The 27,158-nt window shown below is 48.3% G+C and overlaps 2 protein-coding genes across 2 annotated transcripts in view; one reads left to right on the plus strand and one right to left on the minus strand.

Annotated features, from left to right (window-relative positions):
- The window catches only part of dnase2 (deoxyribonuclease II, lysosomal), a 17,523-nt gene extending 1,252 nt beyond the window's left edge, over positions 1 to 16,271 (plus strand). The window contains exons 2-7 of the mRNA XM_080472230.1: positions 9,804 to 9,895; positions 9,965 to 10,241; positions 13,977 to 14,061; positions 14,201 to 14,365; positions 15,555 to 15,773; positions 15,843 to 16,271. Coding sequence (XP_080328356.1) covers positions 9,804 to 9,895; positions 9,965 to 10,241; positions 13,977 to 14,061; positions 14,201 to 14,365; positions 15,555 to 15,773; positions 15,843 to 16,222 — 1,218 coding nt within the window. The 3' untranslated portion in view covers positions 16,223 to 16,271. The remainder of the gene's footprint in view (positions 1 to 9,803; positions 9,896 to 9,964; positions 10,242 to 13,976; positions 14,062 to 14,200; positions 14,366 to 15,554; positions 15,774 to 15,842) is intronic.
- Positions 16,272 to 17,390: 1,119 nt separating this feature from the next.
- rgl2 (ral guanine nucleotide dissociation stimulator-like 2) overlaps positions 17,391 to 27,158 on the minus strand; it is a 71,459-nt gene continuing 61,691 nt past the window's right edge. Inside the window, exons 16-20 of the mRNA XM_080471621.1 lie at positions 27,053 to 27,139; positions 25,878 to 25,968; positions 25,361 to 25,585; positions 25,162 to 25,276; positions 17,391 to 22,079 (exon numbers count right to left, since the gene is read on the minus strand). Coding sequence (XP_080327747.1) covers positions 21,898 to 22,079; positions 25,162 to 25,276; positions 25,361 to 25,585; positions 25,878 to 25,968; positions 27,053 to 27,139 — 700 coding nt within the window. The 3' untranslated portion in view covers positions 17,391 to 21,897. The remainder of the gene's footprint in view (positions 22,080 to 25,161; positions 25,277 to 25,360; positions 25,586 to 25,877; positions 25,969 to 27,052; positions 27,140 to 27,158) is intronic.

Genomic DNA, 27,158 nt, shown 5'->3' on the forward strand with positions numbered 1-27,158 from the left:
TTTAAACTTTAGTCTCGGCTTTACAGGACCAAGGTCTAGTTCAAACTTTAGTCTCAGCTTTACAGGACCAAGTTCCAGTTCAAACGTTAGTCTCAGCTTTACAGGACCAAGTTCCAGTTCAAACTTTAGTCTCAGCTTTACAGGACCAAGTTCCAGTTCAAACTTTAGTCTCAGCTTTACAGGACCAAGTTCCAGTTCAAACTTTAGTCTCAGCTTTACAGGATCACGTTCCAGTTCAAACTTTAGTCTCGGCTTTACAGGACCAAGGTCCAGTTCAAACGTTAGTCTCAGCTTTACAGGACCAAGGTCTAGTTTAAACTTTAGTCTCGGCTTTACAGGACCAAGTTCTAGTTCAAACTTTAGTCTCAGCTTTACAGGACCAAGTTCATAGTCAAACTTTAGTCTCAGCTTTACAGGACCAAGGTCTAGTTTAAACTTTAGTCTCGGCTTTACAGGACCAAGTTCCAGTTCAAACGTTAGTCTCAGCTTTACAGGACCAAGTTCCAGTTCAAACTTTAGTCTCAGCTTTACAGGACCAAGTTCCAGTTCAAACTTTAGTCTCAGCTTTACAGGACCAAGTTCCAGTTCAAACTTTAGTCTCAGCTTTACAGGACCAAGTTCCAGTTCAAACTTTAGTCTCAGCTTTACAGGACCAAGGTCTAGTTCAAACTTTAGTCTCGGCTTTACAGAACCAAGGTCTAGTTTAAACTTTAGTCTCAGCTTTACAGGACCAAGGTCCAGTTCAAACTTTAGTCTCGGCTTTAAAGGACCAAGGTCTAGTTTAAACTTTAGTCTCAGCTTTACAGGACCAAGGTCCAGTTCAAACTTTAGTCTCGGCTTTACAGGACCAAGGTCTAGTTTAAACTTTAGTCTCAGCTTTACAGGACCAAGGTCCAGTTCAAACTTTAGTCTCGGCTTTACAGGACCAAGGTCTAGTTTAAACTTTAGTCTCAGCTTTACAGGACCAAGGTCCAGTTCAAACTTTAGTCTCAGCTTTACAGGACCAAGTTCCAGTTCAAACTTTAGTCTCAGCTTTACAGGACCAAGTTCCAGTTCAAACTTTAGTCTCAGCTTTACAGGACCAAGTTCCAGTTCAAACTTTAGTCTCAGCTTTACAGGATCACGTTCCAGTTCAAACTTTAGTCTCAGCTTTACAGGACCAAGGTCTAGTTCAAACTTTAGTCTCGGCTTTACTGGACCAAGTTCATAGTCAAACTTTAGTCTCAGCTTTACAGGACCAAGTTCATAGTCAAACTTTAGTCTCAGCTTTACAGGACCAAGGTCTAGTTTAAACTTTAGTCTCGGCTTTACAGGACCAAGTTCCAGTTCAAACTTTAGTCTCAGCTTTACAGGACCAAGTTCCAGTTCAAACGTTAGTCTCGGCTTTACAGGACCAAGTTCCAGTTCAAACTTTAGTCTCAGCTTTACAGGACCAAGTTCCAGTTCAAACTTTAGTCTCAGCTTTACAGGACCAAGTTCCAGTTCAAACTTTAGTCTCAGCTTTACAGGACCAAGTTCCAGTTCAAACTTTAGTCTCAGCTTTACAGGACAAAGTTCCAGTTCAAACTTTAGTCTCAGCTTTACAGGACCAAGGTCTAGTTCAAACTTTAGTCTCGGCTTTACAGAACCAAGGTCTAGTTTAAACTTTAGTCTCAGCTTTACAGGACCAAGGTCCAGTTCAAACTTTAGTCTCGGCTTTAAAGGACCAAGGTCTAGTTTAAACTTTAGTCTCAGCTTTACAGGACCAAGGTCCAGTTCAAACTATGGTCTCGGCTTTACAGGACCAAGGTCTAGTTTAAACTTTAGTCTCAGCTTTACAGGACCAAGGTCCAGTTCAAACTTTAGTCTCGGCTTTACAGGACCAAGGTCTAGTTTAAACTTTAGTCTCAGCTTTACAGGACCAAGGTCCAGTTCAAACTTTAGTCTCGGCTTTACAGAACCAAGGTCTAGTTTAAACTTTAGTCTCAGCTTTACAGGACCAAGGTCCAGTTCAAACTTTAGTCTCGGCTTTAAAGGACCAAGGTCTAGTTTAAACTTTAGTCTCAGCTTTACAGGACCAAGGTCCAGTTCAAACTTTAGTCTCGGCTTTACAGGACCAAGGTCTAGTTTAAACTTTAGTCTCAGCTTTACAGGACCAAGGTCCAGTTCAAACTTTAGTCTCGGCTTTACAGGACCAAGGTCTAGTTTAAACTTTAGTCTCAGCTTTACAGGACCAAGGTCCAGTTCAAACTTTAGTCTCGGCTTTACAGGACCAAGGTCCAGTTCAAACTTTAGTCTCGGCTTTACAGGACCAAGGTCTAGTTTAAACTTTAGTCTCAGCTTTACAGGACCAAGGTCCAGTTCAAACTTTAGTCTCGGCTTTACAGGACCAAGGTCTAGTTTAAACTTTAGTCTCAGCTTTACAGGACCAAGGTCCAGTTCAAACGTTAGTCTCAGCTTTACAGGACCAAGGTCTAGTTTAAACTTTAGTCTCAGCTTTACAGGACCAAGGTCCAGTTCAAACGTTAGTCTCAGCTTTACAGGACCAAGGTCCAGTTCAAACTTTATTCTCAGCTTTACAGGACCAAGTTCCAGTTCAAACTTTAGTCTCAGCTTTACAGGACCAAGTTCCAGTTCAAACTTTAGTCTCAGCTTTACAGGACCAAGTTCCAGTTCAAACTTTAGTCTCAGCTTTACAGGATCACGTTCCAGTTCAAACTTTAGTCTCAGCTTTACAGGACCAAGGTCTAGTTCAAACTTTAGTCTCGGCTTTACTGGACCAAGTTCATAGTCAAACTTTAGTCTCAGCTTTACAGGACCAAGGTCTAGTTTAAACTTTAGTCTCGGCTTTACAGGACCAAGGTCCAGTTCAAACGTTAGTCTCAGCTTTACAGGACCAAGGTCTAGTTTAAACTTTAGTCTCGGCTTTACAGGACCAAGGTCTAGTTCAAACTTTAGTCTCAGCTTTACAGGACCAAGTTCCAGTTCAAACTTTAGTCTCAGCTTTACAGGACCAAGTTCCAGTTCAAACTTTAGTCTCAGCTTTACAGGACCAAGTTCCAGTTCAAACTTTAGTCTCAGCTTTACAGGACCAAGTTCCAGTTCAAACTTTAGTCTCAGCTTTACAGGACCAAGTTCCAGTTCAAACTTTAGTCTCGGCTTTACAGGACCAAGGTCTAGTTCAAACTTTAGTCTCGGCTTTACAGAACCAAGGTCTAGTTTAAACTTTAGTCTCAGCTTTACAGGACCAAGGTCCAGTTCAAACTTTAGTCTCGGCTTTAAAGGACCAAGGTCTAGTCTAAACTTTAGACTCAGCTGTACAGGACCAAGGTCCAGTTCAAACTTTAGTCTCGGCTTTACAGGACCAAGGTCTAGTTTAAACTTTAGTCTCAGCTTTACAGGACCAAGGTCCAGTTCAAACTTTAGTCTCGGCTTTACAGGACCAAGGTCTAGTTTAAACTTTAGTCTCAGCTTTACAGGACCAAGGTCCAGTTCAAACGTTAGTCTCAGCTTTACAGGACCAAGGTCTAGTTTAAACTTTAGTCTCAGCTTTACAGGACCAAGGTCCAGTTCAAACGTTAGTCTCAGCTTTACAGGACCAAGGTCCAGTTCAAACTTTATTCTCAGCTTTACAGGACCAAGTTCCAGTTCAAACTTTAGTCTCAGCTTTACAGGACCAAGTTCCAGTTCAAACTTTAGTCTCAGCTTTACAGGACCAAGTTCCAGTTCAAACTTTAGTCTCAGCTTTACAGGATCACGTTCCAGTTCAAACTTTAGTCTCAGCTTTACAGGACCAAGGTCTAGTTCAAACTTTAGTCTCGGCTTTACTGGACCAAGTTCATAGTCAAACTTTAGTCTCAGCTTTACAGGACCAAGGTCTAGTTTAAACTTTAGTCTCGGCTTTACAGGACCAAGGTCCAGTTCAAACGTTAGTCTCAGCTTTACAGGACCAAGGTCTAGTTTAAACTTTAGTCTCGGCTTTACAGGACCAAGGTCTAGTTCAAACTTTAGTCTCAGCTTTACAGGACCAAGTTCCAGTTCAAACTTTAGTCTCAGCTTTACAGGACCAAGTTCCAGTTCAAACTTTAGTCTCAGCTTTACAGGACCAAGTTCCAGTTCAAACTTTAGTCTCAGCTTTACAGGACCAAGTTCCAGTTCAAACTTTAGTCTCAGCTTTACAGGACCAAGTTCCAGTTCAAACTTTAGTCTCGGCTTTACAGGACCAAGGTCTAGTTCAAACTTTAGTCTCGGCTTTACAGAACCAAGGTCTAGTTTAAACTTTAGTCTCAGCTTTACAGGACCAAGGTCCAGTTCAAACTTTAGTCTCGGCTTTAAAGGACCAAGGTCTAGTCTAAACTTTAGACTCAGCTGTACAGGACCAAGGTCCAGTTCAAACTTTAGTCTCGGCTTTACAGGACCAAGGTCTAGTTTAAACTTTAGTCTCAGCTTTACAGGACCAAGGCCCAGTTCAAACTTTAGTCTCGGCTTTACAGGACCAAGGTCTAGTTTAAACTTTAGTCTCAGCTTTACAGGACCAAGGTCCAGTTCAAACTTTAGTCTCGGCTTTACAGGACCAAGGTCCAGTTCAAACTTTAGTCTCGGCTTTACAGGACCAAGGTCTAGTTTAAACTTTAGTCTCAGCTTTACAGGACCAAGGTCCAGTTCAAACTTTAGTCTCGGCTTTACAGGACCAAGGTCTAGTTTAAACTTTAGTCTCAGCTTTACAGGACCAAGGTCCAGTTCAAACTTTAGTCTCGGCTTTACAGGACCAAGGTCTAGTTTAAACTTTAGTCTCAGCTTTACAGGACCAAGGTCCAGTTCAAACTTTATTCTCAGCTTTACAGGACCAAGTTCCAGTTCAAACTTTAGTCTCAGCTTTACAGGACCAAGTTCCAGTTCAAACTTTAGTCTCAGCTTTACAGGACCAAGTTCCAGTTCAAACTTTAGTCTCAGCTTTACAGGATCACGTTCCAGTTCAAACTTTAGTCTCAGCTTTACAGGACCAAGGTCTAGTTCAAACTTTAGTCTCGGCTTTACTGGACCAAGTTCATAGTCAAACTTTAGTCTCAGCTTTACAGGACCAAGGTCTAGTTTAAACTTTAGTCTCGGCTTTACAGGACCAAGGTCCAGTTCAAACGTTAGTCTCAGCTTTACAGGACCAAGGTCTAGTTTAAACTTTAGTCTCGGCTTTACAGGACCAAGGTCTAGTTCAAACTTTAGTCTCAGCTTTACAGGACCAAGTTCCAGTTCAAACTTTAGTCTCAGCTTTACAGGACCAAGTTCCAGTTCAAACTTTAGTCTCAGCTTTACAGGACCAAGTTCCAGTTCAAACTTTAGTCTCAGCTTTACAGGACCAAGTTCCAGTTCAAACTTTAGTCTCAGCTTTACAGGACCAAGTTCCAGTTCAAACTTTAGTCTCGGCTTTACAGGACCAAGGTCTAGTTCAAACTTTAGTCTCGGCTTTACAGAACCAAGGTCTAGTTTAAACTTTAGTCTCAGCTTTACAGGACCAAGGTCCAGTTCAAACTTTAGTCTCGGCTTTAAAGGACCAAGGTCTAGTTTAAACTTTAGTCTCAGCTTTACAGGACCAAGGTCCAGTTCAAACTTTAGTCTCGGCTTTACAGGACCAAGGTCTAGTTTAAACTTTAGTCTCAGCTTTACAGGACCAAGGTCCAGTTCAAACTTTAGTCTCGGCTTTACAGGACCAAGGTCTAGTTTAAACTTTAGTCTCAGCTTTACAGGACCAAGGTCCAGTTCAAACTTTAGTCTCGGCTTTACAGGACCAAGGTCCAGTTCAAACTTTAGTCTCGGCTTTACAGGACCAAGGTCTAGTTTAAACTTTAGTCTCAGCTTTACAGGACCAAGGTCCAGTTCAAACTTTAGTCTCGGCTTTACAGGACCAAGGTCTAGTTTAAACTTTAGTCCCAGCTTTACAGGACCAAGGTCCAGTTCAAAGTTTTGATATTCAGATGTAGAATCCACTGCAGGTTCCACCCCAGCATAAGGAGGAACATTCCTACGTTCTCCAGCTGGACTCAGATAACAGGGAGCAGACCTTCCTCTCCTCTTGAACTGCTACATGGTGAGCAGTAACTTCTGGATAACCAAAGTACTGTATCACCTTGGCAACAAGCAGGTACTACGAGAACCCATGATCTCCTTGAGGAAGGAGAGCCAGAACGTTGGACTCACTGAAGACTCAGAACCACAGAACTCACAACGATCACGATTTAGATTTCCAGCTCAGATCAGATCCGAACCTCCAAGAGCCAAAACAGTTTTTCACCGATGGTCAATTAGAATGTAGATAAACTGGTGAGGAGTGATCCTCCTCTAGAACCGCACTCTGCAACACGTATAAAGAGTTCCAATATATCCTACTTAACATATATGTATGGCCATACATTTACTGTAAATATATGGCCATACATTTACTGTAAATATATGGCCAGTCTCACTAAAATTGTCCCAACTGTAAAGGTAATCGAGGCACGAGGCTCCACTGCTTGTGGGAATGTAATAATAATAATAGTAATAATGGCTTGGATTTATAGCACTGTAATACAGTTGTAGTACTACAAGTGCTACAATTCAGATATTCTGCAGGGCAATATGTGCAAACATTAGTGCCGCAATAGGCCAGCGGGTGGCAGCAAAGCCACTTCTATGTTTGCTTGGAAATGTCCCCAACACTCTTCCAGGACATGAGGAAGTCATTCAGTTAGAGATACACCAGTTAGAGATAGATACACCAGTTATAGATAGATACACCAGTTAGAGATAGATACACCAGTTAGAGATAGATACACCAGTTAGAGATAGATACACCAGTTATAGATAGATACACCAGTTAGAGATAGATACACCAGTTAAGAGATACACCAGTTAAGAGATACACCAGTTAAGAGATACACCAGTTAGAGATAGATACACCAGTTAAGAGATACACCAGTTAGAGATAGATACACCAGTTAGAGATAGATACACCAGTTAGAGATAGAGACACCAGTTAGAGATAGAGACACCAGTTAGAGATAGAGACACCAGTTAGAGATATATACACCAGTTAGAGCTAGATACACCAGTTAGAGCTAGATACACCAGTTAGAGCTAGATACACCAGTTAGAGATAGATACACCAGTTAGAGATAGATACACCAGTTAGAGCTAGATACACCAGTTAGAGCTAGATACACCAGTTAGAGCTAGATACACCAGTTAGAGATAGATACACCAGTTAGAGATAGATACACCAGTTAGAGATAGATACACCAGTTAGAGCTAGATACACCAGTTAGAGCTAGATACACCAGTTAGAGATACACCAGTTAGAGATAGAGACGCCAGTTAGAGAGACGCCAGTTAGAGATAGATACACCAGTTAGAGATAGATACACCAGTTAGAGATAGATACACCAGTTAGAGCTAGATACACCAGTTAGAGATAGATACACCAGTTAGAGCTAGATACACCAGTTAGAGCTAGATACACCAGTTAGAGATAGATACACCAGTTAGAGATAGATACACCAGTTAGAGCTAGATACACCAGTTAGAGCTAGATACACCAGTTAGAGCTAGATACACCAGTTAGAGATACACCAGTTAGAGATAGAGACGCCAGTTAGAGAGACGCCAGTTAGAGATAGATACACCAGTTAGAGATAGATACACCAGTTAGAGATAGATACACCAGTTAGAGCTAGATACACCAGTTAGAGATAGATACACCAGTTAGAGATAGATACACCAGTTAGAGCTAGATACACCAGTTAGAGCTAGATACACCAGTTAGAGCTAGATACACCAGTTAGAGATACACCAGTTAGAGATAGAGACACCAGTTAGAGATAGAGACGCCAGTTAGAGATACACCAGTTAGAGATACACCAGTTAGAGATAGAGACGCCAGTTAGAGAGACGCCAGTTAGAGATAGATACACCAGTTAGAGATAGATACACCAGTTAGAGATAGATACACCAGTTAGAGATAGATACACCAGTTAGAGATAGATACACCAGTTAGAGATAGAGACGCCAGTTAGAGATAGATACACCAGTTAGAGATAGATACACCAGTTAGAGATACACCAGTTAGAGATAGAGACACCAGTTAGAGATAGAGACGCCAGTTAGAGATACACCAGTTAGAGATACACCAGTTAGAGCTAGATACACCAGTTAGAGATAGATACACCAGTTAGAGATAGATACACCAGTAAGAGATAGATACACCAGTTAGAGATAGATACACCAGTTAGAGATACACCAGTTAGAGATAGATACACCAGTTAGAGATAGAGACACCAGTTAGAGATAGAGACGCCAGTTAGAGATAGATACACCAGTTAGAGATACACCAGTTAGAGATAGATACACCAGTTAGAGATAGATACACCAGTTAGAGATACACCAGCCACGTTTTTTCACTTCTCAGCCGATCCTGATACCTGAATTTGGATATCTGCTGATACCGATACTATTCCAATACCACCAATGCTTGATGCTCAGCGAAGAAACTGTGAAACAATCATCAACACAAGGCAGATCCTTTGTTCTCCATAGTGAAGAACTGGAGTTGGTCACCCAGTTCAAATATCTGGACCCCTCCCCCACATTCAGAAAACATTTAGAAAGTAACAAATACAATTTAATTAAACTTAGAAAACTTCAAACAAATCTGACCTTTTATCACAACAGAGGCAGCAAAATCCTACCTCCACTGTATAGTATTCTCCCACATGGAGTACTGCTTCACAGTATTCTCCCACATGGAGTACTGCTTCACAGTATTCTCCCACATGGAGTACTGCTTCACAGTATTCTCCCACATGGAGTACTGCTTCACAGTACTGTTCAGTACTGTGAAGCACATCATGCATTGCTTTGCTAACATCCACGTTGCTGCGTTGCTTTGCTAACATCCACGTTGCTGCGTTGCTTTGTGGTGTTGTGAGACTAAAATCCGTCCAATCAGCAACATGTTGCCATGAAAAGTTGGATAGCACAGTGCTACTTCCCTAGCCTGCTCGCTGGCTGCAAACTGTGGACTGGATTTCCTGCCTCATTCCTCCTGGTCTCATTGAGACCCGCCTCCCTTCAGGAAATCCAGTCCACAGTTTGCAGCCAGCGAGCAGAGCAGCAGCAGGGAAACACTGGGGATCATTTCAGCACCATGAAGCAGACCAGGATCATGAAGCAGACCAGGATCATGAAGCAGACCAGGATCATGAAGCAGACCAGGATCATGAAGCAGACCAGGATCATGGATCAGACCAGGATCATGGATCAGACCAGGATCATGAAGCAGACCAGGATCATGAAGCAGACCAGGATCATGAAGCAGACCAGGATCATGGATCAGACCAGGATCATGGATCAGACCAGGATCATGAAGCAGACCAGGATCATGAAGCAGACCAGGATCATGAAGCAGACCAGGATCATGGAGCAGGAACCTCTGATCAGGAACCTCTGATCAGTCAGTTATGTTGGTATCAGAACCCGATCCCGGTACTGGATGGGATCGGCCCCATCACTAGATTCACTAATTGTTATGGTTTTACCAATGGACCAACAGTAATCTGTCAGTTACTCCAACGTCTCTGTTTCTCGCAGTGCATTCGCCCAGGATCAGCAAACTTTGAATTTTACTCAAATGTACTGACATTACAGCCTGGATTACATCCCTTGGTCCCCTCTGGGGCCCCTCTGGGGCCCCTCTAGGGCCCCTCTGGGGACCTTGGAGGGCCAGCAGCTTCCGGGAACGCCTCATTTGTGGGAACGAATGAAAGAATAAAGTGTGATTGTGGCTCTGCTCTCAGATGTTGGTCTGCCTGCTGTTCCTCTGGGCGCCACTAGGAGGTGCCGGTTCACCGATCAGCTGCTACAACGACCGAGGAGAAGCGGTGGACTGGTAATGACCCCCTCAGCGTCCGGCCGCACGTCAGCGGCACTTCCTGCAACGTCTTCATTGCTTTTCTAGGTTTTATATCTACAAGCTGCCCAAACGAGCTGGAAGGACGTCGGCCAGCGAAGGTCTGAGCCATGAGCTGCTGGAGCCGGGTGGTGAGGGCCGGGCCCAGGGCCGGGCCCAGGGCCGGGCCCAGGGCAAGGCCACCGTGGACCACAGCTCCAGCGAGGGTCTGAACTATCTGCTGCTGGAGCCGGGTGGTGAGGGCTGGGTCCAGGGCAAGGCCACCATGAACGACAGCCGGTCAGCCGCCGGCAGGACGCTGGGACAGCTCTACTCACCTGGACAGGTGTGGGGGGGGGGGGGGGGGGGGGGGGTGTGTGTGTGTGTGTGTGTGTGTGTGTGTGTGTGTGTGTGTGTGTGTGTGTGTCCTGTCCTCCATCACGGGGGGTGAACAGGTATTGATCCTCTGATCCATTGATCAGTTACGAGACTAACTCTCTAAAGACTGGATTTTTGCACAATTGATAAGATTTTATATCGGAAATATTTTAAACAATAAAGCAAAACGATTTAATCATCAGACGTCAGTTGTGAGTTAAAAAAGTTTCAACCTGATTCAAACTGGAAAGTCAGAAGCTCTTAAAATAGGATGGTCACGAGGGGCTTTATCACAACCAGAGGGGCTTTAACACAACCAGAGGGGCTTTAACACAACCAGAGGGGCTTTAACACAACCAGAGGGGCTTTATCACAACCAGAGGGGCTTTATCACAACCAGAGGGGCTTTATCACAACCAGAGGGGCTTTAACACAACCAGAGGGGCTTTATCAGGACGTTTCCGTGCTGGATCTGCTCTTCCATTTGAATATTTGATCTGATTTCAATGTTGATACAACTAAAGATAGACGTTTCAATTCTTGGCTGCAATGTGACAGAGGGGTCTGGAAGCCTCCTGGTCCCCCTGGAGCGACGTGACAGAGGGGTCTGGAAGCCTCCTGGTCCCCCTGGAGCGACGCGACAGAGGGGTCTGGAAGCCTCCTGGTCCCCCTGGAGCGACGTGACAGAGGGGTCTGGAAGCCTCCTGGTCCCCCTGGAGCGACGCGACAGAGGGGTCTGGAAGCCTCCTGGTCCCTCTGGAGCGACGTGACAGAGGGGTCTGGAAGCCTCCTGGTCCCCCTGGAGCGACGCGACAGAGGGGTCTGGAAGCCTCCTGGTCCCCCTGGAGCGACGCGACAGAGGGGTCTGGAAGCCTCCTGGTCCCTCTGGAGCGACGCGACAGAGGGGTCTGGAAGCCTCCTGGTCCCTCTGGAGCGGCGTGAAAGACACAGTTCTTTTATTTGTGCATCACATGATCTCATTTTACTTCTTAGCAGCAGTCATGTGACTTCAGAGTCATGTGACCTCTGGAGGAGTCCCCTTTACACATTCAACGGTCACCTGACTACTTTTGGCAGAAAGCAGTTCTCCACCTGCTCCACCCGGGATTTGAGCCCCCAACCTCAAGCTCAGGTCCAAACAGAGCGTCTATTGCTGCTCGTAGGTTCAGCATCAGCTGAAGACTGAAAGATAACCGAGATTATTTCACTGAACTTTAGTTTACCTTTGACCTTTAGCTCTGAATGCCAAGTAGCATTAGCATTAGCATTAGCATAGGTCAATATTTGACTAGCATCAATGTTAGCTTCCCTTTAAAGAAAACAAAACCCAACTGTCTACATGTTGGGATTATAGAGCATCTCCCTCTAACATCCAGATTGTAGAGCATCTTCCTCCTCTAACATCAGACCATAGAGCATCTTCCCCCTCTAACATTCAGACCGTAGAGCATCCCCCCTCTAACATCAGATTGTAGAGCATCTTCCTCATCTAACATCAGACCATAGAGCATCTTCCTCATCTAACATCAGATCATAGAGCATCCCCCCTAACATCAGATTGTAGAGCATCTTCCTCCTCTAACATCAGATTGTAGAGCATCTTCCTCCTCTAACATCAGATTGTAGAGCATCTTCCTCCTCTAACATCAGACCATAGAGCATCTTCCTCATCTAACATCAGACCATAGAGCACCCCCTCTAACATCAGATTGTAGAGCACCCCCTCTAACATCAGATTGTAGAGCATCTTCCTCCTCTAACATCAGATTGTAGAGCATCTTCCTCCTCTAACATCAGATTGTAGAGCATCTTCCTCCTCTAACATCAGATTGTAGAGCATCTTCCTCCTCTAACATCAGACCATAGAGCATCTTCCTCATCTAACATCAGATCATAGAGCATCCCCCGCTAACATTCAGACCGTAGAGCATCTTCCTCCTCTAACATCAGATTGTAGAGCATCTTCCTCATCTAACATCAGACCATAGAGCACCCCCTCTAACATCAGATTGTAGAGCATCTTCCTCCTCTAACATCAGATTGTAGAGCATCTTCCTCCTCTAACATCAGACCATAGAGCATCTTCCTCATCTAACATCAGATCATAGAGCATCCCCCGCTAACATTCAGACCGTAGAGCATCTTCCTCCTCTAACATCAGATTGTAGAGCATCTTCCTCCTCTAACATTCAGATTGTAGAGCATCTTCCTCCTCTAACATCAGACCATAGAGCATCTTCCTCCTCTAACATTCAGATTGTAGAGCATCTTCCTCCTCTAACATCAGACCCCAGAGCATCTTCCTCATCTAACATCAGACCATAGAGCATCTTCCTCCTCTAACATTCAGATTGTAGAGCTTCTTCCTCCCCTAACATTCAGATTGTAGAGCATCTTCCTCCTCTAACATCAGACCATAGAGCATCTTCCTCATCTAACATCAGATCATAGAGCACCCCCCGCTAACATTCAGACCGTAGAGCATCTTCCTCCTCTAACATTCAGATTGTAGAGCATCTTCCTCCTCTAACATCAGATCATAGAGCATCTTCCTCCTAACATTCAGATTGTAGAGCTTCTTCCTCCCCTAACATTCAGATTGTAGAGCATCTTCCTCATCTAACATCAGATCATAGAGCATCCCCCTCTAACATTCAGACCGTAGAGCATCTTCCTCCTCTAACATCAGATTGTAGAGCATCTTCCTCCTCTAACATTCAGATTGTAGAGCATCTCCCTCCTCTAACATCAGACCGTAGAGCATCTCCCTCCTCTAACATCAGATTGTAGAGCATCTTCCTCCTCTAACATTCAGATTGTAGAGCATCTTCCTCCTCTAACATCAGACCATAGAGCATCTCCCTCCTCTAACATCAGACCGTAGAGCATCTCCCTCCTCTAACATCAGACCGTAGAGCATCTTCCTCCTCTAACATCAGATTGTAGAGCATCTTCCTCCTCTAACATTCAGATTGTAGAGCATCTCCCTCCTCTAACATCAGACCGTAGAGCATCTCCCTCCTCTAACATCAGACCGTAGAGCATCTTCCTCCTCTAACATCAGATTGTAGAGCATCTTCCTCCTCTAACATTCAGATTGTAGAGCATCTTCCTCCTCTAACATCAGACCGTAGAGCATCTCCCTCCTCTAACATCAGACCATAGAGCATCTCCCTCCTCTAACATCAGACCATAGAGCATCTTCCTCCTCTAACATTCAGATTGTAGAGCATCTTCCTCCTCTAACATCAGATTGTAGAGCATCCTCCCCCTCTAACATTCAGATTGTAGAGCATCTTCCTCCCCTAACATTCAGATTGTAGAGCATCTTCCTCCTCTAACATCAGACCGTAGAGCATCTTCCCCCTCTAACATCAGACCGTAGAGCATCTTCCCCCTCTAACATCAGATTGTAGAGCATCTTCCTCCTCTAACATCCAGATTAAGGAGCTCAGCCGGTGTTTTTCAGGATTGGTTAAGGTCTCCGTGTAGAAACAGTCAGTCACATGATCAGCCAATCAGCTGCTAGAGTCGGGTGCCAGTCATCAGTACATGTTCAGGGGTTCCGAGCCGGTTTCTCTCCGTGGATCAGAAGGAGTCTTTACAGTGAGATGTTGATTTAACGTTGTGGATCACCTGTTGTGTTCCTCCTGAATGCTGCTTCGTTAAACATTCGGTAAAAAGAAAGTGTTGTGGTCTCCAGAATCCCCAGGTAGCCTCCATCCTGTACAACGACCAGCCGCCGGGCCGCCCTGCTGACGGAGGAAACAGAGGCGGGCACACAAAGGGTGAGGAGGGGGAGAAATCAGATGTAACATGAGTAAGATGAGAATGTTTGTCGTGAGGACTGTGTGTCGGTGCGGAGGTAAAGAGGATGAGCTGTAGACGGCGTGGGCTGAACGTTGTCCTTCCTGTGGTGCTGCTCAGGTGTGGTGCTGCTGGATGAAGTCCAGGGCTTCTGGTTGGTCCACAGCACGCCTCAATTCCCCACCGCGCCGCCGGCAGGACACTACTCCTACCCCGACAGCGGCCTGAACAACGGCCAGAGCTTCCTCTGCATCACCTTCCCTATCCAGCGCTTCCAGACCGTCGGTAAGCCGGCGGCCTCTCCGCGCCGCAGCGGCCTCTCCGCGCCGCAGCGGCCTCTCCGCGCCGCAGCGGCCTCTCCGCGCCGCAGCGGCCTCTCCGCGCCGCAGCGGCCTCTCCGCGCCGCAGCGGCCTCTCCGCGCCGCAGCGGCTCAGTGCTGTAAGGCTGATAATCCCAGTTCTGACTCTTCGAAATCTTCATTCTGACACGATAAACTTTCATTAGTGAAACTCTGCTGACTCATGAGTCATTCATGTTCCAGTCCAGTGAAAACAAGCTTCTGAAAGGACGCAGTGTTTTTTATAAAGTGTGTGTGTGTGTGTGTGTGTGTGTGTGTGTGTGTGTGTGTGTGTGTGTGTGTGTGTGTGTGTGTGTGTGTGTGTGTGTGTGTGTGTGTGTGTGTGTGTGTGTGTGTGTGTGTGTGTGTGTGTGTGTGTGTGTGTGTGTGTGTGTGTGTGTGTGTGTGTGTGTGTGTGTGTGTGTGTGTGTGTGTGTGTGTTGGCGGGGCCATGGAGTGTGGCCGCTCATCTTATTGTGTCCATCGCAGATTGGCGGTGTGGGGAGCAGAGAGGTGGTGGGGGGAGCAGAGAGGTGGTTGGTGCAGAGAGGTGGTGTGGGGTGCAAAGTGGCGGTGGGGGGCGGTGGGGGGCGCCGAGCGGCGGTCGGAAGAGCAGAGGGGTGGTGTGGGGGGCGCCGAGAGGCGGTGGGAGGAGCAGAGAGGCGGTGGGGGGCGCAGAGAGGCTGTGTGGTGGGAGCAGAGAGGTGGTTGGAGCAGAGAGGTGGTGGGAGGAGCAGAGAGGTGGTGGGAGGAGCAGAGAGGTGGTGGGGGGCGCAGAGAGGTGGTGGGAGGAGCAGAGAGGTGGTGGGGGGCGCAGAGAGGTGGTGGGAGGAGCAGAGAGGTGGGAGGAACAGAGAGGTGGTTGGAGCAGAGAGGTGGTGGGAGGAACAGAGAGGTGGTTGGAGCAGAGAGGTGGTGGGAGGAGCAGAGAGGTGGTGGGAGGAGCAGAGAGGTGGTGGGAGGAGCAGAGAGGTGGTGGGAGGAGCAGAGAGGCTGTGTGGTGGGAGGAGCAGAGAGGCTGTGTGGTGGGAGGAGCAGAGAGGCTGTGTGGTGGGAGGAGCAGAGAGGTGGTGGGAGGAGCAGAGAGGTGGTCGGGGGCACCGCTCCGTGAGCCTCACTTTGAGTTCGTGTTGCAGGAGAGCAGCTGCAGATCAACCAGCCTTGGGTGTACGACTGCGACGTCCCGGAGTCCTTGGCCGCCGTGGCGCCGGCGCTAGCGGCTCTCTGCCAGAGAAAAGCTGGTGTTGCTGAAATCCCTCCTCGCGCCAAACCGGCATCCAATCGCAGCGTGACTCTGACCTCCAAGGACGGACGCGACTTCATCAGCTTCGCCAAAGGAGCCTCCTTCAACAACGGTCCGCCTCCGACCCTCCACTCACCGCAGGTCGAGATCTTTGGTTTCAGCTCTTCTCTCTGCCCCTCAGACCTGTACCACTCCTGGGTGGCCCCCGCCCTGCAGTCCCACCTCCTGGTGCAGTTCTGGGTCCGCTCCACTGGCGTGCTGCCCTCCGACTGCTCGCAGGGCTGGAAGGTCCTGGACATCATGGTCCTCCAGCCAGGACAGACCTCCAAGTTCAAGACCAGCAAGGACCACTCGAAGTGGGCGGTCAGCCCCGGGCCCGGTGGGGGGGGCGGCGGTGGGGGGTGGGTGTGTGTCGGAGACATCAACCGGAACAAGGCAGAGGAGCGGAGAGGGGGGGGCACCGTTTGTCTGAGGGACCCGGTGGTGTGGAAGGCTTACCGGGCGGCAGCACTGGAGTGTGAGAACTGTGGAGAGGCAACCACTGCCTGTCCTTCATCATGACTTCCATCGGGGGGTGAGAACTGTGGAGAGGCAACCTCCACCACCTGTCCTTGACCCAGGGGTAGGGGTGTCAGGGGAGGGTGACCCAGGGGTAGAGGTGTCAGGGGAGGGGTGTCAGGGGAGGGTGACCCAGGGGTAGAGGTGTCAGGGGAGGGTGACCCAGGGGTAGGGGTGTCAGGGGTAGAGGTGTCAGGGGAGGGTGACCCAGGGGTAGGGGTGTCAGGGGAGGGTGACCCAGGGGTAGGGGTGTCAGGGGTAGGGGTGTCAGGGGAGGGTGACCCAGGGGTAGGGGTGTCAGGGGTAGGGGTGTCAGGGGAGGGTGACCCAGGGTAGGGGTGTCAGGGGAGGGTGACCCAGGGGTAGGGGTGTCAGGGGAGGGGTGTCAGGGGAGGGTGACCCAGGGGTAGAGGTGTCAGGGGAGGGTGACCCAGGGGTAGGGGTGTCAGGGGTAGAGGTGTCAGGGGAGGGTGACCCAGGGGTAGGGGTGTCAGGGGTAGGGGTGTCAGGGGAGGGTGACCCAGGGGTAGGGGTGTCAGGGGAGGGTGACCCAGGGGTAGGGGTGTCAGGGGTAGGGGTGTCAGGGGAGGGTGACCCAGAGGTAGGGGTGTCAGGGGAGGGTGACCCAGGGGTAGGGGTGTCAGGGGAGGGTGACCCAGGGGACTCTAACCTTTTCCAAGCATTTCCTATAAATGGTTAAGCACATGAAGGCGCCTTGCATGGCTGCAGCCTCCATTGTGTGTGTGTGTGTGTGTGTGTGTGTGTGTGTGTGTGTGTGTGTGTGTGTGTGTGTGTGTGTGTGTGTGTGTGTGTGTGTGTGTGTGTGTGTGTGTGTGTGTGTGTGTGTGTGTGTGTGTGTGTGTGTGTGTGTGTGTGTGTGTGTGTGTGTGTGTGTGTGTGTGTGTGTGTGTGTGTGTGTGTGTGTGTGTGTGTGTGTGCTTGGGGCTGCTGCCACAGCTGGAAGGTTTATAGAAGTAAAGTCCATTTAGCAAAATAAAAGCCAGTAAATTGGACAGAAAGGATGTGATGTAACGTGATCAATATAAAGTTGTGGTGAAAACATCAGACGACCTATAAAGTTGTAAATTATTTCAACAGGTGTTTTAAAGGAAAGTGTGTTAGTGAACCTCGGGTTAGTGTGTGAGAGCTGGTCACCATCAGGGGCGTCACACTTAATGCACTTTTTTATTCAAAGGAATCGACATTTCAACACACCAAACAGGTCCTGGAAGATACGTACGCCAAGTTTGATTTAAAAAAATAAACAACTTTGGACTTTATATACACACACACACACACACACACACACACACACACACACACACACACACACACACACACACATACACACTTTGGAGACCGGAACCTGGTGGTGCTGATGGTGAGGTGGAGAATTGAACCAGATTCATCTCGTACGTTAAATATCTTCAACTATCAGACTCATTGATCCACGTAGTCATAAACCTCCAGCGATCCAGAGGACAGAAGTGATTGATTATCAATAGTGACAGAGTGTGTACCAACAGTGTCATTCCAGAGGAAACCCAGAAGGTGACAGTCACAGTGAGTAGAGCTGCAGTCTGGAGGTTCCGTCCTCAGGAGGACACTGACTGTCTGTCTCCTGTCTCTGGGGACGTCTCTTCTGTTCCAGCTGCTTTTATTAGGATTTACAGTTCTAAGGTAGAAATCTACTAAAGTGTCTGAACACGGTGACAAAGTGAGTCTCTGGGAAGTTTCATGCAAAACAAAGTGCAGTTGAGATGATTTATCAACGTTTACATGTCAAATAAAGAACTGATCGATTTTATATTGATGATTTTATGATCAGACAGACGTGATCCACTTTAGTACATTTGGACCTTGGAGCTGTAAATCCTGATAAAACGGCACGGTGATGCGCTCTGGACGCTCTGGAGACAGACACCCTCCTCCACCCTCCTCCACCCTCCTCCACCTCCAGTGACTGAGAATAAAACACAAAGTCCACGGAGCCTTTCCACCGTCCCTGTTCACATATTTAATTTATACATTTAATAAATAGATCAACTGAACTTTATCAGTCTGCTGGTCTCCACCAGAGCGTCTCCTTCCTCTACCACACTCTGACACATGGTGGAGTCACTACCACCATGTCACTCTCCTCCTCTGTCACTCTCCTCCATGATGTCACTCTCCTCCTCTGTCACTCTCCTCCATGATGTCACTCTCCCCCATGATGTCACTCTCCTCCATGATGTCACTCTCCTCCTCTGTCACTCTCCTCCATGATGTCACTCTCCCCCATGATGTCACTCTCCTCCTCTGTCACTCTCCTCCATGATGTCACTCTCCTCCTCTGTCACTCTCCTCCATGATGTCACTCTCCTCCTCTGTCACTCTCCCCATGATGTCACTCTCCTCCTCTGTCACTCTCCTCCATGATGTCACTCTCCTCCATGATGCCACTCTCCTCCATAATGTCACTCTCCTCCATGATGTCACTCTCCTCCTCTGTCACTCTCCTCTGACCCCATGATGTCACTCTCCTCCTCTATGTCACTCTCCCCCATGATGTCACTCTCCTCCATGATGTCACTCTCCCCCATGATGTCACTCTCCTCCTCTGTCACTCTCCTCTGACCCCATGACGTCACTCTCCTCCTCTGTCACTCTCCTCTGACCCCATGACGTCACTCTGACACATGGTGGAGTCACTACCATGATGTCACTCTCCTCCACGATGTCACTCTCCTCCACGACGTGACTCTCCTCCATGATGTCATTGTCCTCCTCTATGTCACTCTCCTCTGACCCCATGATGTCACTCTCCTCCTCTGTCACTCTCTGACCCCATGACATCACTCTCCTCCATGATGTCACTCTCCTCCTCTATGTCACTCTCCTCTGACCCCATGACGTCACTCTCCTCCATGATGTCACTCTCCTCTGTCACTTTCCTCCTCTATGTCACTCTCCCCATGATGTCACTCTCCTCTGACCCCATGACGTCACTCTCCTCCATGATGTCACTCTCCTCTGTCACTTTCCTCCTCTATGTCACTCTCCCCATGACGTCACTCTCCTCCTCTGTCACACTCCCCCATGATGTCACTCTCCTCCATGATGTCACTCTCCTCCTCTATGTCACTCTCCTCCATGTCACTCTCCCCCATGATGTCACTCTCCTCCATGATGTCACTCTCCTCCTCTATGTCACTCCTCCTCCATGTCACTCTCCCCCATGATGTCACTCTCCCTCATGTCACTCTCCTCTATGTCACTCTCCCTCATGATGTCACTCTCCTCCATGATGTCACTCTCCTCTATGTCACTCTCCCTCATGATGTCACTCTCCTCCATGTCACTCTCCTCCATGTCACTCTCCCTCATGATGTCACTCTCCTCCATGTCACTCTCCCTCATGATGTCACTCTCCTCCATGTCACTCTCCTCTGTCCTCCACCTTCAGCTCAGACTCCTCTCCTCCACCTCTACAGTCACTGATCTCTCTCAGACTCTCTCACTATTTCCAGTGATGACGAGCTGCTGATCACTTGTTTTTTCTTTGATTAGTGATTCCAGGACTGTGACACCAGATAAGATCACCTCCTGACCTCCACCTCCTCATCACTATTTCTCTCTCAGTAAAATTCCCTTTCTTCGTCATTTCTGTCAGGATTTAGTGTCAAATGGCAGCAATCAGCTGAATGAGACACATTGCATTGACCATTTATGGTAGAAAGGGGGCGTGTTGAGGGCGGGGCCTGAACTGCGTCAGATGTGCGTACAGACGGTTTTAGAGATCCGATTTCTTTGGGCTCAGGAACATTTTAGTAGGAATCCGAGGCACGGTGTTATGAATGAGGACCTGGTTCCTTCATCCTCCATTCATTCAGTCACTGCAGGGATAGAAATCAGCTGTTTTCCAGGGTCAAGTTGAGCAGATATGCGCCAGTCCTGGACCATGTGACAGGAAGTCCTGGATAATGTGACAGGAAGTCCTGGACCATGTGACAGGAAGTCCTGGATAATGTGACAGGAAGTGCTGGATAATGTGACAGGAAGTCCTGGACCATGTGACAGGAAGTGCTGGATAATGTGACAGGAAGTCCTGGACCATGTGACAGGAAGTCCTGGATAATGTGACAGGAAGTGCTGGATAATGTGACAGGAAGTCCTGGATAATGTGACAGGAAGTGCTGGATAATGTGACAGGAAGTCCTGGACCATGTGACAGGAAGTGCTGGATAATGTGACAGGAAGTCCTGGACCATGTGACAGGAAGTCCTGGATAATGTGACAGGAAGTGCTGGATAATGTGACAGGAAGTCCTGGACCATGTGACAGGAAGTCCTGGACCATGTGACAGGAAGTCCTGGACCATGTGACAGGAATTACCGGATCATGTGACAGAGAAGGTACGTTTGAAAAGTCTCTCCTATCTTATCTATGGACTTTACCTTAACCCCTGGATGACATAACGGGGTTAGTGAAAGGTGTTAGGAGGCTTCCTAAAGGAGGTAAGGAAAGGTGTTAGGAGGCTTCCTAAAGGAGTTAGTGAAAGGTGTTAGGAGGCTTCCTAAAGGAGGTAAGGAAAGGTGTTAGGAAGCTTCCTAAAGGAGTTAGTGAAAGGAGTTAGGAGGCTTCCTAAAGGAGGTAAGGAAAGGTGTTAGGAGGCTTCCTAAAGGAGTTAGTGAAAGGTGTTAGGAGGCTTCCTAAAGGAGGTAAGGAAAGGTGTTAGGAAGCTTCCTAAAGGAGTTAGTGAAAGGAGTTAGGAGGCTTCCTAAAGGAGTTAGTGAAAGGTGTTAGGAGGCTTCCTAAAGGACTTAGGAAAGGTATTAGGAGGCTTCCTAAAGGACTTAGGAAAGGTGTTAGGAGACTTCCTAAAGGAGTTAGTGAAAGGTGTTAGGAGGCTTCCTAAAGGAGTTAGTAAAGGTGTTAGGAGGCTTCCTAAAGGACTTAGGAAAGGTGTTAGGAGGCTTCCTAAAGGACTTAGGAAAGGTGTTAGGAGACTTCCTAAAGGAGTTAGTGAAAGGTGTTAGGAGGCTTCCTAAAGGACTTAGGAAAGGTGTTAGGAGGCTTCCTAAAGGAGTTAGTGAAAGGTGTTAGGAGGCTTCCTAAAGGACTTAGGAAAGGTGTTAGGAGGCTTCCTAAAGGAGTTAGTGAAAGGAGTTAGGAGGCTTCCTAAAGGAGTTAGTGAAAGGAGTTAGGAGGCTTCCTAAAGGAGTTAGTGAAAGGTGTTAGGAGGCTTCCTAAAGGACTTAGGAAAGGTGTTAGGAGGCTTCTAAAGGAGTTAGTGAAAGGAGTTAGGAGGCTTCCTAAAGGACTTAGTGAAAGGTGTTAGGAGGCTTCCTAAAGGAGTTAGTAAAGGTGTTAGGAGGCTTCCTAAAGGAGTTAGTGAAAGGAAGCATCAGTGGTTCCTAGTCTAAAGGACGTTCTAAAGGAAGCATTGAGCCTCCTTTCCTTTGCTTATTGAGAATTCCAACGCTCCTTATCATGGCCGCCTCAAACACTTCCAGGGTTAAGGAAAAGTGGATAGGAAAGGAGATAGGAGGGACTATTAGGAAGCACCCCATGGCTTCTGGAGCTGTTGATGACATCATCAGCCTGCTCCCGTTCAGAGCTCTGGAGGAAGGCACGTGGAGAAGGCCACAGTCTGAGCATGTATGAAGAGGAAGAGGAGGGACCAATGGACGAGGTCAGAACAGAGTCCGCACCAGCCTCCGTCCTTTTGCCTTGATTCGAGGGAACGTGGCGCTGGCCTCTGTGCTGATGGGCTGCACGCCAAGCGGAGTGTTGCCATCTTTCTTCCTTAGCAGGAAGTCGACGCTGGAGGACGTCATGGCATAGAAGACGTTTCCTGTGGCGGGGATGAGCAGCTCTGCAACAACAAGCGAACGGTCAGATTGGGTTCATGTAGCTGGGAACTGGTTTGGTTTTAAAGAACAAGCTGAAGCCTGAGGGTTCTTTCTACAATATCTACTACAGACGATCGTTCTTCTTCTAGTTCAACTCTTTCAAACTCATAAAAATGTATTCTGACCTCAGGCCAGTTCATACATTGTGTGTTGGTCTGGTGACATAGAGCTCCCGTCCACCCGGGGCCTCGGCCACATGAGGTCCAACCAAACTAGTTCAGCTTTGAAAAGGACAAATTCTTTTATTCAGCAATGGGAGGAGCAAGTTCATCCTGAAAGAATCCTCCAAAAAGAGGCGGAGCAACAAGGAACAAGAGAGGCAGGGAGGCTGTGCTGCTGCTGCTCTGGTGCTGCTGCTCTACTGGTGCTCTACTATTGCTGCTCTTCAGCTGCTGCTGTTCTGCTGCTCTACCACTCTACTATTGCTCTGCTGCTGTTCTGCAGCTGCTGCTCTGCTGCTGCTCTACAAAAACCAAGTTATCCTGCAGAAATGCAGTATAAAAAGCCTTTGCATCACAGATAGATACTCGTGTAGCCAGAATAAAATAAATGTTCTCCTTCTGCTGCAGCTGCATTTCCCAAAACTTCTGGGGTTCAAGGAGGGTGACAAAAGTCAGCTTTTCGTGGACTTGAAAATAACATAATGGCAAATAACATAATCCTGAGTCCTGCCAAGGAGTTTGTAGTGAGCACAAGTAAATTGTACTGGAGCTCCATGTGCTCATAGTGCTGCGGTGCGTTCAATGACCTCCAGGAAAAGTCCCTCTTGAAAATGGATTTGACAATAAATCTGCAACCAAGCGTCTGCAGGCCGAAGCGTCTGCGTGTAGAAGTGTCTGCAGGTCAAAGCGTCTGCAAGTCGAAGCGTCTGCAGGCCGAAGCGTCTGCAAGCCAAAGCGTCTGCAGGTCAAAGCGTCTGCAAGCCAAAGCGTCTGCAGGTCAAAGCGTCTGCAAGTCAAAGCGTCTGCAAGCCAAAGCGTCTGCAAGTCAAAGCGTCTGCAAGCCAAAGCGTCTGCAGGTCAAAGCGTCTGCAAGTCAAAGCGTCTGCAAGCCAAAGCGTCTGCAGGTCAAAGCGTCTGCAGGTCAAAGCGTCTGCAAGTCAAAGCGTCTGCAGGTCAAAGCGTCTGCAAGTCAAAGCGTCTGCATGTAGAAGCGTCTGCAGGTCGAAGTGTCTGCAAGTCGAAGCGTCTGCAGGTTGAAGCGTCTGCATGTAGAAGCGTCTGCAGGTCAAACGTCTGCAAGCCAAAGCGTCTGCAAGTCAAAGCGTCTGCAAGTCAAAGCGTCTGCAAGCCAAAGCGTCTGCAGGTCAAAGCGTCTGCAAGTCAAAGCGTCTGCATGTAGAAGCGTCTGCAGGTCGAAGTGTCTGCAAGTCGAAGCGTCTGCAGGTTGAAGCGTCTGCATGTAGAAGCGTCTGCAGGTCAAACGTCTGCAAGCCAAAGCGTCTGCAAGTCAAAGCGTCTGCAAGCCAAAGCGTCTGCAGGTCAAAGTGTCTGCAAGTCAAAGCGTCTGCAGGTCAAAGCGTCTGCAGGTCGAAGTGTCTGCAAGTCAAAGTGTCTGCAGGTCGAAGCGTCTGCAGGTCGAAGCGTCTGCAGGTCGAAGCGTCTGCAGGTCGAAGTGTCTGCAAGTCGAAGCGTCTGCAGGCCGAAGCGTCTGCATGTAGAAGCGTCTGCATGTAGAAGCGTCTGCAGGCCGAAGCGTCTGCATGTAGAAGCGTCTGCATGTAGAAGCGTCTGCAGGCCGAAGCGTCTGCAGGCCGAAGCGTCTGCAGGCCGAAGCGTCTGCATGTAGAAGCGTCTGCATGTAGAAGCGTCTGCATGTAGAAGCGTCTGCAGGCCGAAGCGTCTGCATGTAGAAGCGTCTGCAGGCCGAAGCGTCTGCATGTAGAAGCGTCTGCATGTAGAAGCGTCTGCATGTAGAAGCGTCTGCAGGCCGAAGCGTCTGCATGTAGAAGCGTCTGCAGGCCGAAGCGTCTGCATGTAGAAGCGTCTGCATGTAGAAGCGTCTGCAGGCCGAAGCGTCTGCAGGTTGAAGCGTCTGCAGGCCGAAGCGTCTGCAGGTTGAAGCGTCTGCATGTAGAAGCGTCTGCATGTAGAAGCGTCTGCAGGCCGAAGCGTCTGCATGTAGAAGCGTCTGCATGTAGAAGCGTCTGCAGGCCGAAGCGTCTGCATGTAGAAGCGTCTGCAGGCCGAAGCGTCTGCATGTAGAAGCGTCTGCAGGCCGAAGCGTCTGCATGTAGAAGCGTCTGCAGGCCGAAGCGTCTGCATGTAGAAGCGTCTGCAGGCCGAAGCGTCTGCAGGTTGAAGCGTCTGCATGTAGAAGCGTCTGCATGTAGAAGCGTCTGCAGGCCGAAGCGTCTGCAGGCCGAAGCGTCTGCAGGCCGAAGCGTCTGCATGTAGAAGCGTCTGCATGTAGAAGCGTCTGCATGTAGAAGCGTCTGCAGGCCGAAGCGTCTGCATGTAGAAGCGTCTGCAGGCCGAAGCGTCTGCATGTAGAAGCGTCTGCATGTAGAAGCGTCTGCATGTAGAAGCGTCTGCAGGCCGAAGCGTCTGCATGTAGAAGCGTCTGCAGGCCGAAGCGTCTGCATGTAGAAGCGTCTGCATGTAGAAGCGTCTGCAGGCCGAAGCGTCTGCAGGTTGAAGCGTCTGCAGGCCGAAGCGTCTGCAGGTTGAAGCGTCTGCATGTAGAAGCGTCTGCATGTAGAAGCGTCTGCAGGCCGAAGCGTCTGCATGTAGAAGCGTCTGCATGTAGAAGCGTCTGCAGGCCGAAGCGTCTGCATGTAGAAGCGTCTGCAGGCCGAAGCGTCTGCATGTAGAAGCGTCTGCATGTAGAAGCGTCTGCAGGCCGAAGCGTCTGCATGTAGAAGCGTCTGCAGGCCGAAGCGTCTGCAGGTCGAAGCGTCTGCAGGCGAGTGATGCTTAAAGTGTTGTATCACTTCGTACTACAATATTATTATTTTGTCATTTTGCCACTCCGACTAACTTCAGATCAAATGTTGAAATAATGTGAAAATCAGCGGCTTTATTATTTTTGAATTCGCTTCCTCACCTTTCCCCTCAGGCAGAAGCTGGACCAGCTCATACTGCGGCGCCTGTTTGGGGTCCTGGTTGTGCTTCTCCAAGGCGGTGCTGGTCACAGTGGGGGTCTTGTCGTTGCTGGTGACCTGCGGCGGAAACACAACAAGCTTGTCAAGAGGAAGCTGCTCGCTCTGCTGCGCCCCGGCCTTCTGATCGTTGCAGGTAAGTACCAGGATGCTCCGGTACAGGTTCCCATCCTGCAGGTCCATCCGGATCCTGATGATCCGCATGTCGGGCCCCGAGCCCTGCAGCGCCCCCAGGGGGTTGTTCCCGCAGGACGCCGAGCGGCGGTGTGACTTAGTGGGACTGGAGGGGGTGAGAGTTGCGGGGGTGGAATCAGCGGTGGGCGGAGACGTTTCCACTTCCAGACAGGAAACAGATGGAGATCGCATGTGCTGCAAATCAGGAAGAGATTACAGGCCTCCTGGGATTACAGGCCTCCTGGAATTACAGGCCTCCTGGAATTACAGGCCTCCTGGAATTACAGGCCTCCTGAGATTACAGGCTTCCTGGGATTACAAGCCTCCTGAGATTACAGGCCTCCTGGTATTACAGGCCTCCTGAGATTACAGGCTTCCTGGGATTACAAGCCTCCTGAGATTACAGGCCTCCTGGTATTACAGGCTTCCTGGGATTACAGGCCTCCTGAGATTACAGGCGAGGGAGTGTCAGTGGGAGAGGCGTTACCTTGGTGATCTTGGACAGCAGGTTGTTGACGGGGGACTGGAAGTCCATCAGACCCTCAACGTCTCCCAGGCTGGACCTCCAGCTGTTCACACTGTCCACACACACACACACACACACACACACACACACACACACACACACACACACACACACACACACACACACACACACACACACACACACACACACACACACACACTGTTCAATCTTTAATCACAAACTGACACACACCTTTTCTCTATTCAATTTAAATCTACAGAGTCAAACGTGTTTAGGAACAGATTCATTTCTCCCATTCCAACATTTTTTATAAATTACACCAGATTTTATATAATTTATTAAATAATAACATTCTTGACTTTTTCAAAACTGTGGAAAAAATGTGCAAACACAGCAAATATATGTTGAATAAATATGAAGGTTTGACCTGAATGTATATAAATTATCTGGATGTTGGAGGAGGAAGAGGCTCTATAATCTGGTGTTAGTGGGGGATGATGCTCTATAATCTGGTGTTAGAGGAGGACGGTGCTCTATAATCTGATGTTAGAGGAGGAAGATGCTCTATAATCTGGTGTTAGTGGGGGAAGAGGCTCTATAATCTGGTGTTAGTGGGGGATGATGCTCTATAATCTGGTGTTAGAGGAGGACGGTGCTCTATAATCTGATGTTAGAGGAGGAAGATGCTCTATAATCTGGTGTTAGTGGGGGATGATGCTCTATAATCTGGTGTTAGTGGGGGATGATGCTCTATAATCTGATGTTAGAGGAGGACGGTGCTCTATAATCTGATGTTAGCGGAGGAGGATGCTCTGTAGTCTGATGTTAGAGGGGGAGGATGCTCTATAGTCTGCTGATAGGAAGATGATGCTCTATAGTCTGATGTTAGAGGAGGAGGATGCTCTATAGTCTGCTGATAGGAGGGGGATGCTCTATAGTCTGATATTAGAGGAGGAAGATGCTCTATAGTCTGATGTTAGAGGAGGAGGATGCTCTATAGTCTGATATTAGAGGAGGAAGATGCTCTATAATCTGGGGGTTCCGAGGTGGACAATGCTCAATAATCTGATGTTAGAGGAGGAGGCTGCTCTATAATCTGATGTTGGGGAAGGAAGATTCTCTATAATTTGATGTGAGAGGAAGAAGATGCTCTATGATGCTCTGGCTGAACTCACTCTGGACACTGTGTGATGACGACGGTCGGCGCCAGGCTGCGAGGACCCTGTTCTCCTGGTGTTTCGATTTCATTGGACAATCTGTAGCTGCAATAAACACCAGATT

The sequence above is a fragment of the Lipophrys pholis genome (assembly GCF_963383615.2).
Source record: "Lipophrys pholis genome assembly, chromosome: 9".
Classification (NCBI taxonomy): domain Eukaryota; kingdom Metazoa; phylum Chordata; class Actinopteri; order Blenniiformes; family Blenniidae; genus Lipophrys; species Lipophrys pholis.